Source organism: Dasypus novemcinctus, chromosome 12 (genome assembly GCF_030445035.2).
Source record: "Dasypus novemcinctus isolate mDasNov1 chromosome 12, mDasNov1.1.hap2, whole genome shotgun sequence".
Classification (NCBI taxonomy): domain Eukaryota; kingdom Metazoa; phylum Chordata; class Mammalia; order Cingulata; family Dasypodidae; genus Dasypus; species Dasypus novemcinctus.
Window position 1 is genome coordinate 8,946,157 of NC_080684.1, and position 19,749 is coordinate 8,965,905.

A 19,749-nucleotide genomic window follows, 5' to 3' on the forward strand; every position below is an offset into this window, starting at 1 on the left:
CCACAGAAACAGAGGTAAGAGCGAAGTTTTACTCCTACCTTTAGCCTTGGGGACAAGGAGCTGCAGTAGGATCTTTGTGTACCTTCCCCCTGTAATCTCCCAGCTTGGCCAAGAGGGCAAAAGAGCTCTCAGCTCTGTAGGGTGAATAGGACAAGAGCCACTGGGCACGGTAAGTGGGTTTCACGTCCCCATGCCGTGAAATTCGCACTCCACTTAGCAGAGGGGGCAGATGGAAACGATGTATCGTCATTAAAAGATAGCTAAGCTGAAACCTAAATGAAAGCATTTCTATTAAAGTTTATCAAGAATATGTGTTTTACTGTGTGTTCTTTTTAGTATCATAAGGGTGAATTAAGACTGTATGATGTGACTTTTGAAAATGCTGGAATGTACCAGTGCATAGCTGAAAACGCACATGGAGCCATTTATGCAAATGCTGAGTTGAAGATCTTGGGTCAGTATCATTTCTGATTTATATTCAAACATTCAGCAAGAAAACAACACATTAAAAAATGATTATAGATCATATTTGGTTTTACATTACTTTCTTCAATTGCCAAAGTTAAAAACTTTAAAAATGTGGTTTGGAATGAAATGAGGTTACTGGTTTTGCTTTCATTAAAGAATATGAAATAGAGAAACAGGAACTCTCAGTTTTTTCGTTGGAAAATTGCTATGACTTTTTAAATAGGTAGCTTGAACTCTAATAAATTTGAGACAATATAAAGCATACTGGTTTTTAACATTTTCTTAATGGTAAAGCAAAATTAATATGTACCATTTTTTAGACTTATTTAAAACCTTTATTTTATTTAATTTTTAAAAGTAGTGCTATTTGTTTGAATTGCTCACATAAATCCATTCCATCTAAAAAGGAAATGTAAAGTGCTTCTAGCAGTGCAAGCACAGGTGGCATAACCATCCAAAGATTTTCCATTAGGGTCTGCAAAAATTCTACAGTAGTTAAGCCATAAACTGGATGTTTTTATTCTTAGGACCACAAGAGATTTTTTTATGAATCTTGTCATCTGTTACCTCTGGCAGCTAAACCCTACCAGTGAATATCACTGGTTGATGCTATCACAATGCCAGTCGGCCTCAGATGGCTCTTTAGCCCTTCCAGCTCTATCACTCCCCAGTCTCGTGCCTATGATATCTATTCATATTCTCCAGGTCATTCTTCAAGCCCTTTATCCCACCCTGACTCCCCTTTCATATTGTCTTCTTACTTTTCCATGAACTTGGCTTAAAATTTGGGCTTAAAATATTCAACTTCCCATCCCCCACTAAAACCATCTCTTCATTACGCTTGTCCTTTCTAATCACTTTACCCAGGAGAAGAAATATCTCTCTTCCTAGCCATGAATAATACCTCTACCTCTACCCCTTCCATTCTTTCTCACTTTTGTGGATTCCTGATATCAACAGTTATCACTTCTCCTGGATCTTCATCCTCTTTCTCTCCACCGACTTTGACATTTCAACCCATATACCTGCTAAAGTCACCTCATCCCAACAAATATATGTGTATATACATATATATACATATATATTTTTCCCTCAGTCTGCCTCTCCTTCTAGTCATCTTTTACTCTTTTAATTCTCTTCTCCCTTTTGATGACTCCTCCAAGCTCTCACACTTGCCAGAGCAATCTCCTTCATTATCCTGTTTTCACCTCTCCCTCTGTCCAGCTATAAATCTTACTCTGTCCTAGAGTTCAATTCCTTAATTTCCTTCCCCATTCTTTCACATTATCTGTACTATTCCTGAATAATTTGACTCACTCTTTTATTCTTCTATAACCATGATAAACTTAGGAATTTATATTTCTTGTGCAGATTTTTATCCTTAGTTTCAGGCTCAACAGAGAAAGTTCTTGATTGGAATGTTCATCTGGATAACCCATAGATAACCAAAATTTAGCAAATATCAAACTGAATCCATTTTGTAACCCCCTCCCCAGCACATACTATCATCTTTTCCTTCTGAATGATTCTTTGTTCTAAATAACGGCATAGACCACCACATCCAATTCCACCATCCATTGTATTCACTAAACTCAATTTTAAACCAAAACTATCCCTGAGATTTTTCATACTCCTTATTTTTATTAAAATTAATTAAGGTATCATGACCTTTTTATATTATTTGAAGTAGCTCTCTTCAGGTTTAATTGTATTATAAGAAATCTAGACAAGTAATCAGGCATTCTCTTCTAGGACTGAATACTGAACAGATAAAACAACGACTCAGTGTAGCCAATTTTATTCTTGCTACACCAAAAGAAAACTACCCTTAAAATATTTAAGGTCTTCTTAATTTTAACTTTTCCTCTCATTATAATAAGGGGCTCATTCTACATTACTTTCCCTTAATATCAAAATTCCTTAGTAATATATTTAGTCTAGTTACTTGGGTATCACACAAGCTATGAAGGCACAGATATCTTGGTATGAAGTGACATAAAAATTTTGATTCTTAGAGAAGAAACTTGGTGGGTTCTAACTCTTTCCCAAACATTAACGTTCTGTGTGCTGCTAAAAGTTCTTGTTTGTCATTATACATTACAAAAGAGAAGTATGAAAACCTGTAGGATCAGTTTGAAAAACTCTCTTTATTCAAGCCTTTAAATAACTTAATTACTATTAACATATTAATTAAGCAAACTTCTTGAGCATTTTGGGTCTTAGAGCAATAGCTCCCAGGTATCTATGTTTTTCTTCATCTAGTCCTGTCTAATATATCTTTAGGAACAGTGCTTCTCTCTCTCCTTTCCTGAGTTATTCAGTTCATTCATTTTTTTCATTCACCACATAGCTACTGTGCATTTATTCTATGCTGAATATTATTCTTTTAATATATGCTTATGATGTAGTAAAGAACAGAAGGGACAAAATATGCGTGTCCTCTTCTCAGCTGGGGAGACAAATGTTTCCTTATTCCTTCCCTCTTAAAATATGTAGGAATATGTCTAGATCTTGCCTCTAAAAATCTAACTATTAGATAAATATCGTCATTCAGTTTACCACACCAAATCAACTATTTCTTTAAGAAATACTCAAGAAAGATTGTCATTTTCAGTTTTAGTTTTTGAAATATCCTGAAATTTTCTCACGTATTTGACAAGCAATATATAACACAAAATACTTACTGCATTAAGTACTAGGCACTGTGTTAGGTACACCACAAGGCTAGAGGTTTACTTATTTATTTATTATCAATTATCAGAATCCAGGCTCAAGGAACAAGAACGACTCAATCCTTGCCACAAAAAGCATGGCTTTCAGAGCAGCAGTGGTACCTGGGAGCTTGTTAGAAATGTAGACTCTGCATTTTAACAAAATCCCCAGGTGATTTTGGTGCATAGATAAAATATGAGAATCACTGGACTAGATTATGAAGGTTCAATACCTAGAGAGAGATCTAGAAAAGGCCCTAGAAAGACCACAGTTACAGATGATTGGAAGATGTTGGAATAGATGAATAGAATGCCCCTGGAGTCTGCCAAAAGACAAGGAGACTGAGCAGTGGGCTAGATGTGGAGTCCCAAAAGAAGGCTGGAGCCTGTCATCAGTGGAGCAATGCACAACCTATTTGTGTCTCTTTAGCCTGTGTTCCCAAATATTGGTCTAGATTCTGAAGTGAGGGTGAAATCAGGTGGTCCATGGACTCCTTAATTAACTGATTGGATCCAATCATCCTATAACTCTTTGTAGGGTGGCCCTGAAGGCATGCATCTCTCTGGTTTTTGGCATCTTCTACTACGGCATCTTTTACAGTGTCTGTACACAATTGGTGCTTAAAATATGTTGGTGTAATGAAGGACAGATAGGTCATACTATTGAAGGAAAAGGGCATGCTTTGGAATAAGAAGGACCTAGAATCAATTCTGAATCCCACCTGACACTGCCTTAGGCACGAGTTATGAATATTAATAGATTTCAAATCTCTCATCTGTAAGCACATAATTTAACATGTGGGTAAAAGTTTTGACTATGATCATTTTTCAGTGTTTATCGGGGTGCTCAAATCCCGCCAGCATTTTATTTCACTTTCCTTCTGAAATTGAGTCAAAACAATTGAATTAGATGTAGCTGTGATTGTGACTAAACTTTATAATATTTAATCCAGTTATCATCAAGAATTAAACACTTGAAATAGGTGAATTTTATGACATGTAAAATATATCTCAATGAAGTTGTTATATAAAAGTAAAAGTAGTAGGTATGGGACATCCATTACTGGCTGACAACATTTGTTGAGATTAATCCTATTGATTATAAATCCAAAGGGGATAAAATATAGTAGTATTTTGCAGAGGGGATTTTAAAAATTATTTTTCTTCTATTTTTAACAATGGTAAAAGTAATTTGTTTTCCTTTTAGCGTTGGCTCCAACTTTTGAAATGAATCCTATGAAGAAAAAGATCCTGGCTGCTAAAGGAGGAAGGGTTATAATTGAATGCAAACCAAAAGCTGCACCTAAACCGAAATATTCATGGAGTAAAGGGACAGAGTGGCTTGTCAATAGTACCAGGTCAGTTTAAAGAACTAAATATCCAATCACAATTCACTATCATGAGAAAGTCAGGGTGGAGAAGATAGGAAATGTGGGGAGGGAGGGGCAGAGAAATTTCAGGCAGTGAGAGGAGCAGGCCGAAGGCGCTAAGGCAGGGAGTGGAGATGTGTAGGGAATTGCATGAAGCAATGAAGATCTGTCTCAGGGTTTAAATAAAATGTTTTTCTGGCAAAAGTGTAGAAAGTAGATTTGCTTCACAATAATCCAGAAAGAAGATATATATTATCATGTTGGCATGTCTATAGCCTAGAAAGGTTAACTTGACCTTAAAATATATCAGTAATATCCAAACTGATACTTGAATCTGTCAGCACAGAAATAGAACATGCCACCGTCACTAAATGACCCCAAAGGGTAGCAGGGGAGTGCAGGGGCAGCAATTTTCCTGAACACATTAACTTTTAAAGCTACTGTTGGAGAAAATACGGCGCTTACTGGAACACGGAGACTGAAGTGACTGTAGACAAAGAAAGATTTATTGAGAAGCTCTTCCAATGGAGGGGGTCTGAAGAACAGACTTCAGCCCACTCCTGGGAGGGGGGGACTTGAATTTATACAGAACTTTCCTAGGTGGGGGAATGATAGTTGGTGGGAGGGGTTCCAATAGGAAACCCTAGAGATGAAAGCTTTCCCTGACAGTGACTGGAAGATAGTGTGTTAGAGTGTTATGGTTTCTTGGAATGCTGCAGGAGCAGTTGTTTCTTTGTTCTATAGGAATTTTATCTCCCTCCGTTTTGTAGGTAGGGAAGGTTTCCATTTTCCTTTACTCCTGTCTCTATGTGGTTTCTGTATTTAACCTGTGGGGAAGTGCGGTGCCCTTGGACACGTAGGCTTATGGGGGATGGGTTAGCCTTTCCCCAGTGCATATCAGGGGAAACTGAGCTACAGCTTGTTAATTATTGCAAATGTCTAACAGCTACTGTGTTTGACTTAAGAGCTCAAACAAAATGGCATTAGAAGACTCAGTGTGAAAGGAAGAGTCAGGCTGATATAGTAAGAGCCAGACGACCAGCAAGGAAGAGACCGTGATTAAAGGGCAATAGCGTTTCTGGGTGCTCACTCCTGCAGAGACCTGTTGCATGGCGTTCCCTGCTGTCCTGATCCACGGCTTTCTCCCTTGATGATAAGACCTTGTTCTGATAAGAACCAATGTCATGGCCTCTCCAGCCAAGGGTTTCACAGAACTGTGATTCATGGATGCTTTTTTCCCTAAAATCAACAAGTGTTCAAAAAAGAAAAGTCTGCCTCCTAAAATCTATTTTGGTTCTGTTATCATATTTTTAAAGCCTTTAACTCGAATTACTTCCTTGATGACGGGAACAAGTCCAGTTCTGCTCACTACTTTAATCCATTAATGAGTTATACCACAGGCCATTTAAGTTTCACTTTATAACATACAGAATTTTTAAAACATTGGTACTTCCACCAGCTAAGTTGGGTAAAATGTAGATATCAGTGTGTGTAATCTAAGACATACAATAATAAAGTATTTCATTAAATTGATTTTGTGAATTTTGTATCTTTCCATTTCACTAGAATACTCATATGGGAAGACGGTAGCTTGGAAATCAATAACATAACAAGAAATGATGGTGGCGTCTATACGTGCTTTGCAGAAAATAACAGAGGGAAAGCTAATAGCACTGGGACTCTTGTCATCACAGGTAAGAAGCCATTTGATTAATTTTTTCATTTTCTGTTTGTCCTTCATTTAAAAAAAAATTTATTGAAGTGTATCATTCATATACAAACACACATACATATACAATCAGTGTATAGTAAAAGTTGTGAACTTATGAAACAAACATGCATAACATCATGCAGGGGTCCCATTCATCACCCTACCACTTACACCCTTTAATGTTGTGAGACATTTGTTACAAATTATGAAAGAATATTGTCAAAATATTACTACTAACTAGAGTTCAGATCTTGTATTTGGTGTATTTTAATGTACTAAAAATTCAGTGATGTCAGTCCTAATTGGTCTAAAACAGACTGTGTATTGTTAAGTTTCCATTTCAAAAGACTTTTGTACACATCTCTTGCCTGATGAAACTGTTCCAGGAGTTAAGATTTCACAGCATCTTTATTCCTTGGCACAGAAAAATAAAAAGATACTGAATTAATCTTTTAATATACCAGGTAAAGTTTTGCCTCATCTCTTCCTGAATTGCACTTTACTTCTTTATTTAAAAATATTTAGATCCCACACGAATTATTTTGGCCCCCATTAATGCTGATGTCACTGTTGGAGAAAATGCCACCATGCAATGTGCTGCTTCCTCTGATCCTGCCTTGGATCTCACATTCATTTGGTCCTTCAATGGCTACGTGATAGACTTCAACAGGGAGAATACGCACTATCAGCGGAATTTCATGGTAGGTGTTGTGAGTTTCATCTAATTAACATCCCATGATCCTATGTGTCTGCACTGAAACGTCCATTATTTAATCATTTTTGAGAACAAAAAACAAGCAAAATGCTCTTCATTCATCTTCTTATAATAACTGTAGCACTACTGAAGCTGTCTCCAAAGAGCTGACCTTAGATATTTTGGTAGAGATATAGTAATCAATCAAGGCTCATTGGGCTTCAGGAACTTTTCTCCTCTTAATTCTAATACAATTTTCATATTGTATCTCAGCACAAATGGACTCTAAGTTCTAGTGCCTTCACTTCAACTTTAAATGAGCTAAGAGCATGGAACTTATATTTTGTTGTAATGACACTTTACAGCATTGATTTTTATCATTTTGTGGTAAGAAATAGACAAAATACATAAGCTGGATGCTTTGGAGAACCGGTCCGTGTGTTTTGAAAGAGGCTAAATGGCTGTATTTTATTTTAAGAATTGAAATGGATACATATATACAAGTCCTGTCTTAAACACAGTGCTGTTGAGAGTCAATATCTAGCTATAAATAAAGAGTGGAAAAAGTCTGGAATTAATTCAGGAAAAACAATGTGCATAAGAACATTGGTGTATTGATAAGCTCTCTTGGTTACAGCTATTTCAAAGACAAATTGAGCCCTACTCCCTCAATCTGCTCTTTAGAAAGTAGCTGTGTCGGAACCTAAAGACCGATTTGGAACAATTGCTTAATTACAGAAAAATTTAGTTTTAAATTTAGAAGTCAATTACTGACAAAGAAATAAAATAACATTAAATTGCCTTAGTAAAATAGTTAAGATTTTAAAGTCCTATGAAATCTGAAGAGTGATCTGTACACACTCTAAAACATGCTTTCAAATTGTACAGTTTGGTTTTTATTTCTGCTTCCAGAACTTTCCACATGAAAAAACTCAAACAAGTTTTCAGTACAGTTAAATAAGATAGTTTTTAAGTAGATGGATTTATTTCTTCTTAAAATTTTAATAGCTAATCAGGACAGTATCACGCTTGTGCTTTTTACATATTCACTGTAGTTCCAGTTCTTGTCTTCTGAATATGACTTATTTAGTTAGAACTGTAAATTTACAATAAACCTACCTATTGTCTTTCGGTTTCTCAACTAAACGGATGTTTAACAAAACACCTGGGAATTGGCAGGAAACTGTAAACTGCTTACTTTAACATTATACTACATGGTATTTCTTCCTTATATTTCCAACACTATTTTGATGTATTTAATAATAGACACGTCTAAATTAGTGAAATTGGCTCCAACTTGTAATAATTTCTTCAAATTGCATTTTATTTTGTAAGATTTTAATCATTTTAAGGAAATCGTTTTAAAGAAAAATTTGGCTAAACTGTGATCTCATTTAAAGGAAAAAAACATAGACTTCCAGATTTGCTTAGTTCTTTCAAGTTATAAACTAAATAACTTCAAAAATACAATCTGAAAATATTCCAAATAGGTAAGGCTGGTCTTTGTCCCACAACAACCATACTTTATAAAAGTAGTTATTTGAATGCTGCAATGAAGTCTTTACAAATAGATTTTGAGGCATAAATGATCTCAATTAAGCTGAAACTTCATATTTGGAGCCTGTTGTTATTCCTTAAAATAATAACTACATTGTGACAGGTGAGATGAATAACCATTATAAAAGAAAGCAAAGAGAGACAGTAAGGGAGAGGGAGAGAAGGAGAGAGACTGAGAGCGAAGGGGGGAAGGAACAGAAATAAAAGAGTCCAGTGCTTTAAGAAGAGAGAAAAATTAAGAAATAACTGTAATATTAAATATAAATTAAATGATAAATTGGACCAGAAAAGAGTAAAAGACTGGTGTTTTTTAAGGCAAACAGGAGAATTTTCTTAGACCATGTGAACATCAGATTTCTCTGCAAATATACTAGCAAAGTTTTGAGTGAAAGCACCTTATGCGTTTGATCTACCATATGCCTTTTGAAAACTAATTCTAATAGCTAATGATTGCTGCTGGGCTTCTTGATAGACCACTCTCAAGTAGGGCTTTTCCTACTTAATGTTCAGTGAATGAAAAATAATGAAAACAGTGGCTAGCAGGTATTGGGACAGCAGGAGCATTGCTGACTATGTTTGACTATTGTTCAAGATTACACAGATAGAAATATCAGCATACGGTTTTTTTGGTTTCCTAAATACTGCTTTAGCATTTTATTTAAGTCTAGCAACATTTCAATAATCGAGTAGAATTCATCCATTTAAAAATACGGGGCACTGTGGGGAAATGGCATTGGATTAGGCAGACACGACTCGGCTCTGTCACAAAAACAATGGAGAAAGAGCCAAAAGCTGCCCTAGGGACCTGCTTTGGGGGTCGGCAGACAAAGACAGTGCTTCACAACCCTCAGGAGGATGTGGGACAGAAAGATGAAGAACTTAAAACAACAACTGTGAGTTACTAAACCTCCTGGACTCCAGGAAGAGCTTCTCAACCCCTGACATATTAAGCAGATGTAAAACCCCTGGCTCATTGCAGCTGACTGAGAGGGGAGCAGATGTCTTCCTCCCTGTCAGCTGTTACAAGGGAAAGGAAGGGGGAGTCAGGGGGCTTTTCTTTAGTGAATTTGGCCAGTGCAGTCCACTTTGAATCTCAGATCTGGCCAGACCAAAACAAAGGGAAACAGAGATACACCTCCATGGAAACATACACCAATGAGTGCCACCTGCTGGCCATTCTGGAAATTGCATGGACAAAAACTGCAATTGGATCTCTATTCCCTGTCTTCTAGGAGAAAATCTTCACTCCATTAGTGAGTCCCTGGCATGTTTTTGATGACTTAAGCTAGGCAATTTTAAACACTTGGGATAAGTTCAACCAAATTTTAAAGAAGAGCTGTGAAAAAATAATAACAATAGGCAAGAAAGAGAAATTGGCCATCAGAGTAAATTCACTAATATATTCAGAGGTCTAGACACCAGCAAAAATTTACAGGTCATACTAGGAAACAGGAAGAGATGACCCAGCCAAGGGGAAAAAAAACAAATATCCTGAAGAGATACAGAATTTAAGACAATTAATCAATGATAATCACACAACTTTCCTAAATTGATTTAAAGAATTTAAAGAAAATATGTCTAAAGAGATAAAGGATATTAAGAAGACACTGGGTGATCATAAAGAACAATTTGAAAGTCTGCAAAAATAGTAACAAACCTTTTGGGAACGAAAGACATAGTGGATGAGATTAAAATTATTTGAGAGGCCAATAAGAGCAGATTTGAGTTGCTCAAAGACAGAATTAGTGATTTCAAAGACAGAACATCTGAACTGGAAAAGACAGGAGAACAGAAAGAAAAGAGAATGAAAAAAATGGAACAGGGTCTGAGGGAATTGAATGACAATATGAAACCAAAAAGCATATGCATTATCGTTGTCTCAAAAGGAGAATAAAATGGGAAAGGGATGGAAAGAATAATTAAGGAAATAATGACTGAAAACTTCCCTAACTTTATAAAAGACATGAAAATCAATGAAATAGGGACAACTTGCCCAAACAGAAAAGATCTGAATAGTTCTATCCCAAGACTCCTATTATTCAGAGTGACAAATATCAGATATAAAGAGAGGATTCTGAAAGCAGCAAGAGAAAAGCAAAGCATCACATACAAGGGAACGTCAATAAGATTATGTGGTGACATTTCATCAGAAACCATGGAGCTGAAAAGAAAGTGGTATGATGTATTTAAGGTACTAAAAAAGAAAAACTGCCAACCAAGAATTCTGTATCTGGCAAAGCTGTCCTTCAAAAATGAAGGGAATTCAAAGTCTTCATAGACAAACAAAACTGATAAATAATGTTACCAAAAGGCCAGAATTACAAGAGATACCAACATCACCCTAATACCAAAGCCAGATAAAGATACTATGAAAAAATAAAATTACAGACCAATATCTTTAATGAATATGGATGTAAAAATCCTCAACAAAATACTTGCAAATGGAATCCAAAAGCACATTAAAAGAATTACATACCACAAACAAGTGGGTTTTATCCTAGGTATGCAAGAGTGGTTGAACATAAAGAAAATCAATTAGTGTAATGAAGAACCTTGATAAATTGAAGAAGAAAAATCACATGATCCTCTCAATTGATGCAGAGAAGGCATCTGACAAAATATAGCACCCTTTCTTGATAAAAATACTCCAACAGATAGGATTAAAAGGAAGCTTTCTCAATATGGTAAATTGCATATATGAAAAACTTAAAGCTAGCATGTACTCAGTGCTGAGAGACTGAAAGCTTTCCCACTGAGATCAGGAACAAGGATGCCCACTGTTTCTATTATTATTCAATATTGTGCTAGAAGTTCTAGCAAGAGCAATTAGGGTATTCAAAGAAATAAAAGGCAATAAAATAGGAAAAGGAATAAGGAAAACCTTCACTATACACTGATAACATGATCCTATACTTAGAAAATCCTGAAACATCCACAACGAAGCTACTAGAATTAATAAATGAGTTAAGCAAAGTGGCAGGATACAAGATTAATACACAAAGATCAATAGTGTTTCTATATAGTACTGATGTGTATTCTGAGGAGGAAATCAGAAAATCGTTCCATTTATAATTGCAACTAAAACAATCAAATATTTGGGAATAAACTTAACCAAGGACATGAAGGACCTGTATTCAGAAAATTACAAATTATTGCTAAAAGAAACCAAAGAAGATTCAAATAAATGGACAGATAGTCTGTGTTCATGAATTGAAGACTAAATATTGTTAAGATGTCAATTCTACCCAAATTGATTTACAGATTCAAAGCAATCCCAATAAAAATCACAACAGCCTTCTTTTTCAGAAATCGAAAAGGCAATAATCAAACTTATTTGGAAGTGTAAGGGGCCCCGAATAGCCAAAAATGTCTGTAAAAAGGATGAAGTTGGAGGACTCTCACTTCCTTACTTTAAAGTGTATTACTTAGCTACAGTTGTAAAAAAAAAAACAAAAGAACAACAACAAAACCAGCATGGTACTAGCATAAAGACAGATTTATCAATGGAACCAAATCTAGAACTCAGAAATTAACCCTCACTTCTACAGTCAAGTGATCTTTGGCAAGGCTGTTAAGCCCATCCAGCTGAGCCAGAACGATCTGTTCAACAAATGGTGCTGGGAGAACTGGATAGCCATATCCAAAAGAAAGAAAGAAGACCCTTATCTCATATCTTATATAAAAATTAACTCAAATGGATCATGGGCCTAAATATAAAAACAACAACCATAAAACTCCTAGAAAAAAATGTAGGAAAATATCTTCAAGATCTTGTCATGGCAGAAGTTTCTTAAACCTTGCACCCAAAGCATGAGCAACAAAAGGAAAAATAGATAAATGGGACTTCCTCAAATTTAAACACCTTTGAACCTCAAAGAACTTTATCAGAAGGGTAAAAAGGCAGCAAGCTCAATGGGAGAAAATATTTGGCAATCACATATCTGATCAGGGTTTAATATCCATGAAATATAAGGAGATCATTTAACTTGACAATAAAGAGTCAAACTATATCATTAACAACTGGGCAAAAGATTTGAAAAGACAACTGTCAAAATAGGAAATGCAAATGGCAAAGCAACACATGAAAAAAGAAATGTTCAGCATCCCTAGTGATTAGGGAAATGCAAATTAAAACAAAATGAGGTATCATTTCACACTTATTAGACTGGCCACTATTAAAAAGTAGGAAAACTGTAAATATTGGGGGAAAGGGGGAAAACGGAAACTACAAAAGATATGGAGAGACAGGAACACTTATTCAATGTTGGTGAGAAAGTAGAGTGGTACAGCCACTGTGGAGGACTGTTGGGCAGTTCCTAAGGAAGTTGAATATAGACTTGTCTTGGGACCCAGCAATACCGTTGCTAGGTATATATATATCCAGGAGAACTGAGAGCAGTGACAAGAACAGACATCTGCACACCGATGTTCATAGCTGCATTATTCATGATTGCCAGAAGCTGGAAACAACCCAGGTGTCCATCAACTGATGAGTGGATAAATAAATTGTGGTGTATACACACAATGGAATATTATGCAGTGGTAAGAAAAAGTGAAGTCATGAAATATGAAAACATGGATAACCTGGAGGACATTATGTTGAGTGAAGCAAGCCAGACACAAAAGGTCAAGTACTGCTTGATTGCCCTATTATGAACTAAATATATTATGTGAAAATATGAATATGGGTAAAATTGCATATGTAAGACCATTTTTCTTTGAAGCTGAACAAATGTAGATTAATACTACAAAATGTTTAATATCAGAAAAATATTATACTAAGTGAAGGAGACTAGACAGATTCCATTTATATAAATATAAATATAAATCAACTTATAAATATGCAGTTAGTTTAGTGGTTATGTGGGGCTGAGGAAGGAATTCTAAGAAGGGTGATATCTTTCTTTTTGGAGTAATGAAATTGTTCTAAAATTTTTGAGATGATGAATGTATAACATTATGATTATACTAAAAGTCATTGGTTATGCACTTTGGATAGATCATATGGTATATAAATATATCTCAATAAAACTGCTTAATAAACAAATACATAATTGTGCCAAAATAGCCAGAAATGGCAGCTATGTACAGCAGGAGAGACAGAGAGACTGAGAGGTGAGGAATTTTCTTGTTTGTCTGTTTTGTGTTTATTATTACTATTATTGAAATAATGAAAATGCTTTAATAAAGATTGAAGTGATTAATGCACAACTATATGATTAGACCAAATACCTCTGATTGTACATTTTGGATAAATTGTATGCTTTATTAATATGTATCAATAAAATAGGTTTGTTTAAAAAACAATGTACTGACCAGATACCATCCATAGACAGGGTGAGAGGCATTATGTGGATAAATCACTGAATATGTAAGCACCCATCTGAAATATTTCAGAGGTACCCTGTAAGTTTAATATTCATATGTGAATGTTTTGGTACCTATTACAGTTATCAAAAGTGCATCTTTGTCACCATAATTTTTTAACAATTTTAATTGCTAAACATTAATATCAGAAACTCTAATTAATGAAGAATTTGGAATACAAGCTTAAACTATTTAAGAGCACAAGTGTGCAATTTCTAATTTAGTTTCAACACTAAATTTTGTTCAATAATCCACTTGGATTTTAGCTTGCTATTCTTCTTTTGACCACCAAGTGGCACCTGCGTATAAGGTTTCAAAATTCACAATTTAGAATAATTGGGATTTTTAATTAAACAAATACATTTTCCCATACTTGTCTCTAAAGCATGAGATTATGGAGGATGTTTAAATGTTTCTTCTTTATACGTTTTCCAATTAAAGTCATATAACTAACAGGGAACAAAAAGTAACTATCCATTTCAAAGATAGGCATTTGTAGCAAAGAATTTAGTGAGCACCAAGAAAGTAAAAATAACATTGCAATTACATTTAATGCTCCTACTTTGCATAAAACTCTCCTGGATTGATTCATTTAAAAGAAAAATGCAGCTATTAACTTTAAAGCTGTAACTAAATCTTTAATGCTAGAAAAACATTAGGTAGTTAAATATCTAGAATTTACCTGTTGTAGCAGTTTGAGATGGTTATGAATTCCAAAAATAGATATTGGATTATGTTTGTGATCTGATCTGTACCTGGGCATGATTGAGTTATGATTAGGGCATTGAGTCCCCACCCACCAAGGGGTGGGAACTCACAGATAAAAGGCATGGGAAAGAACAGAGTTGAGGGTTTTTGATGTTGGAATTTTGCTGTTGGAGTTTAATCCTGAAGCCTTAAGCTGGAGCCCTGGGAAGTAAGCTCACAGACGAAACAGAAGCCAACCCCAGGAAGAAGCAAGCCCTGGAAAGAAAGGAACCTTGAACCCAGAGAGAAGCAAGAACCTGGAGGGGAAGAACCCAGGAAGCCTGAACCCTCACGGACATTGGCAGCCATCTTGCTCCAACACTTGGAAATAGACTTTGGTGAGGGAAGTAACTTATGCTTTATGACCTGGTATCTGTAAGTTCCTACCCCAAATAAATACCCTTTATGAAAACCAACCCATTTCTGGTATTTTGCATCAGTGCCCCTTTGGCTGACTAATACACCTGTCATGTCATTTATTCAGTAAATATTCACTCTGATTCTGTTCCCATGATCAGTAAACATTTCATTAGTTTTTGTGTATGGAAATGCCAAATATGCCCATGTGAATCAGAAATTTAATAAAAATTGACTTTGATACCAATAAGTTACTATTTTTATGTCATCTTTCAAAATTATGTGGCAAATAAGCATATAAATTACTCAATAAAGTCCGATTATATAATGACTTGTTTTGATTTGCCAATTCAGTAACTGCTACTCCCTGAGAGCAAATACAAAGTGCAGAGTCATTTAATTTATTAATTTAATCTATAACCCTTCCTGTTCTAGAAAAGTCTCAGACTCTCTACCAAAAACTATGTGTAGAAATATATCATTTTATTCCTCTGTCATGGTGGTATCTAAACTAAAAATTATATTTTCTACATCCACCTAACTTTTAACATCCATTCTGAGTTCTTTTCTTTTAACAGTTTGACAACACTCTCCTTGTCAGACCCTTATCTTAACTGACGTGATCTGCTTAAACTTCCCAATTCTGGTTTTTACCACAATAACTTTTTCCTTATTTGTTTATTATAAATATATATTAAAATTGCAATTCAGCAGGAAGTTATTGCTTGTCTGTTATGAATTCTTAAATATCACATGGAATTGTGCACATCTTCTGCCACCAGCCAGACCTGGGCTCCAGGCTGCACTTTTCCATTTCTAATTCTGTGACCTGGAGCCAGTGATAAAACCTCTCAAAGCCTCAGATTTCTCCTCGCTAAAATTTTATTAATAATTCACACTCTGCACTGGATTTTCTAACTGGTGACTCCATAATATTTTCATGAGATAGTAAAGGAGAAGATGCCTATAAAGTACTTAGAACAGGAATATGGAATAAGTGGTTGTTATCCATGCTGTTAATAACAGAGCAATCATTCCTCACTGAAAATTCCAGAAGCTCTTGTCAGCTAAAATTTTCTGGATACAAATATCATTTTTCACAATTTAATTATTGCACTGCTTGCCAGACTATATACCTAGTCTAAGACCAAAATTTCAAAGTATTCCTATGCTGAGGGCAATGGGGAGGTAATTAATAGTCAATGTTTATTGTGATTACTATTTCTGAAGCATATATTTCTCATTTGATCTCTGCAAAAAGTCTTCTAATGAGATACATATCACTAAGATTTTCTCAATTTTTGAGGTGAGGAACCTGAGATTTAGAAAAGTTGAGTAACTTTCTCCATTTAATCATACAACTGCTATTGGCAGAGGGAGGATTTGAACGCAGACTAAAAGATGGTGGACCCTGTGCTATTTGTTATTTCAGTTTTTCATCCATTGATTAATATTTATGTCTAATCCTATTTAAATAATCCTCACCCATTATTTTAAACACTACAACATAGTACTGCTAAATTCCTATAATTTATTCTCTATAACCTTGTTTATTGAAGTTTTTGTTTCTACTCAGGTTATCCAAATTACTTCATTCTCCCTCCACTGCTGTCAACGTTTGCAGTACTCTGCAAATCAAGTACACAAAGTTTCAGGTGACCTAACTATAAAGTACTAGGCAATCCTTAATGCTCTCCTTTAGGTAGGTAGGTGTATGCATATTTTTGCACACATGTGAGTATGTATTTGTTCTGACGGTATCAACAATACCTTTCAAGAAAAAGAAGACAGAGTTCTTACCTTAAGATTCTTTTTCTTTTTTTAAAGATAATATTAATTATACAGAGTATATCACTTAAAGGTGTTTAAATTTGAAAAATAAGCATTCCATATTAGAGGGTGTTCGAATCTTCTACAGAAATTTTGCTTCTGCAGACAAGCCAAAAAAGAAAGAGGGACTAGAAATACGAAGAGTAGAACCAGAGATCGTTTTGATTCTTTCCGTTTCACTAGCTGTCTGTTCACGACTGACTGTGAAGGTAGGTATTTGTCAGAGTGATGGGGCCATAGAGACAGGAGGGGTTGGAAGAGACAAGGGGATTGGGCAATAATCCCGGGAAAGGCAGGGTGGAATTAGTGTGAAGCTGGAACCGAAGACCAGTCAGGCACAGAGAGAAGATGTAAGCCCTGAAGCAGAGGTTTTCAACTGGGAGTGATTTTACCCTCGAGAGGACGTTTCGGAATGTCTGGACAACTTAGGTGGCAGTGATTGGGGGAGCAGGAGAAGGGGTAGGGGGCTGGGGAGAGGGGCAGCATTGTAGACATCGGTTTAGCATCTGTTAAACATCTACAGCGCACAGGGCAGCCTCGCCAATTGTCCCTAGTGCCAAGACTGAGAAGCACTGCTCTAAAGGACAATAAGGACTGCAATATGGCAACACAGATTTTAAGCAGGATGTGTTGGAAACCAAATGAAGCTATATATTTCTTTTATAAGCCAAGAAGGTTGGGGCATAAAAAATTGTAAGAAGCCAGATAAAATATTTTCCAAACTTGTATAAGTAGTAGAGGATATATTCATCTATTTTGTGAATTTAAGACCCTTAAAATTGATGAGCAGTGAAAGAGAAGGGAAAAATATGTAATAAGTGTACTGTACTGGCCCCGCCTGCTACCCACCCGACACAGGACGATATTCTGCCCACAGCCAAGTCCTCCCCTGCTATTTATATCAGCAATTAGTGGGACAAGTGTGTAATTAGACAATTTGATCATACTTCATTCTGTCTGAATGCGTAACTTTCCTGAAGTCCCTTGCAGAACCCTAATAAACATTTGCTTAAACTAACTGGCTTCTTTGAAGATTGTCCCGCTTCCAGTGTAGAGACCATCTCAGCTGAAGCTGCTCTCCAGTGTAGCTGAGTCTTTAATAAGCACTTGTTAGTGACGGTGCTGAGTGAATGGAATTAAGTGCTGTTCACATGGTGGCTAATCTTTGTTCTTTAGAGACGCCTTGGTTTGCGAGAGAGCAATCTTACAAATTCATCCAAAGTTAAGGTCACACTTTTGATATACACTCCTAAGTGGCTCTATAGTAATTATTTCAGCTGTTTTTGCTTGCAAAATAATTCAACAAAAAGAGGAAAAATAAGCCTGGACAACTCTGGTGTCTTAGGAATAATTTTACATAGTCGATTTGGATGTTTTCTTTGTGATATCTCATTAAAATTGTACTCATCAGGCATGTATGGCCGAAAAGCTTCTAACTTTTCCAGTTTGTTGGAAGAACAGAGAGTTTCCTAAAGGATCTGGGTTTCAGTTGTGATTTGCCACTGAGAAGCTAAATAACCCTAGGCAAAAAGCCTCTCTGAGCCCCAGGCTTCTCATCTGCGGAATGAGGAGGTTGGGCTACATCAGAAATTTTCAAAAAAAAAAAAAACAACACAAAGTTTTAACAGCAGCATCCTTGTGGCAAAGAAAATTTAAGTCAGAATCCCAATATATAAAAAGCATGGCAGTTGAGTTGCTCTATTTGAAGAGAGAGAGAGAGAGAGAGAGAGAGAATGTGTGTGTGTGTGTGTGTGTGTGTAAATTACACAGGTGAGATTCCTGCCTGAGGGCGTCTCACTTCTTGTCTGACCAAATTCCCCGTTCTGGTCCCTTCTTACTACCAATTAGTCCATGAAATTTTTCAGAACCCTAAGGCTAATGGACCCAATTTGAAAGTCACATGATTTCAATGATGGCCAAACTTTCTTTCAACTCTAAAATACAGGTTCTAAATCCAAGGCATTGGTGTTTTTGTCCATCATTCAAAATGATTAACAGAGGCCTTAAAGAAAAAATTTCTTTCTTTTTGAATTTCATTTAAAATTCATTGGCTGATGATCTAAATTGGACTTTTCAGCTATCATTCTCATTGTTTATTTTTACATTAAAATACCAGTAAGGATGTTCAACATTTCCATTGGTTTTACTAATACTTGGTGACTTCTTAGTTTTTATCCTAGACCTCTTCCTCAATTTGTTTAAATATTTATATTTCCAGCAACATTACTTCATTTTCATGTTTTTTTCAGTCACAACTTTTAAATTTCGTTTATTTAGAGGCACTCTTAATACTAATGTGCTACTTAATATAACACTAATTTAAATATTAGCTAGTATTAGGGAATAGAGTTAATTATGTTCCATGTGAAATGGTTTTGTGATTATGTAAAAGGATGGCTTACATAATAGAAAGTACTTACTTACATTTTTTGAAAGTGCAAACTGAAGCCTTTTGGAGTGAAGTATTATGTTGGTATTTTATTTTTCAAGGGTCCAGCAATAGATTGATAGAGATAGTCAGATAGCTTGACAAAGTATGATGAAGAGTTTGCAATTGTTAAATCTAGTTGGTTGGCAAGCAGAGTGGCTATTGTACTAATTCTTTCTCTTTTCATTTGTTTGAAAATTTAAATAGGGAAACTTTCAAAAAAAGAAATAAAATGATAACATATATTTTATAGCTATGAGAAAGTACCCACTTCTACTTACCAACCGTGAACCTAGATCCTGTTGTGTGACCTATAAAGTACTGCTTTGGAAAGTGCCTGCTCTGGTAACACCAGGGCTTTATAGCAACTTTAGAGCCTCACACAAGGAGCTTAAATTAATCCCTGAATTCCTTACCTCCAAAATGGCATTATCGATGCTTTCTCCTTGAGTATTGAAACATTACGTGTGAAAATATATGTGAAGTAGCCAATACATTGCCAAGCATCT

The 19,749-nt window shown here is 35.6% G+C and overlaps 1 protein-coding gene across 16 annotated transcripts in view; it reads left to right on the forward strand.

Annotated features, from left to right (window-relative positions):
- Nucleotides 1–19,749, forward strand: part of CNTN1 (contactin 1) — a 417,723-nt gene that overhangs the window by 267,674 nt on the left and 130,300 nt on the right. For all 16 annotated transcript variants that reach the window (XM_004461145.2, XM_004461143.2, XM_058307813.1 and 13 more), the window contains 4 exons: nucleotides 337–454; nucleotides 4,387–4,537; nucleotides 6,116–6,243; nucleotides 6,786–6,961. In XM_004461145.2, coding sequence (XP_004461202.2) covers nucleotides 337–454; nucleotides 4,387–4,537; nucleotides 6,116–6,243; nucleotides 6,786–6,961 — 573 coding nt within the window. The remainder of the gene's footprint in view (nucleotides 1–336; nucleotides 455–4,386; nucleotides 4,538–6,115; nucleotides 6,244–6,785; nucleotides 6,962–19,749) is intronic.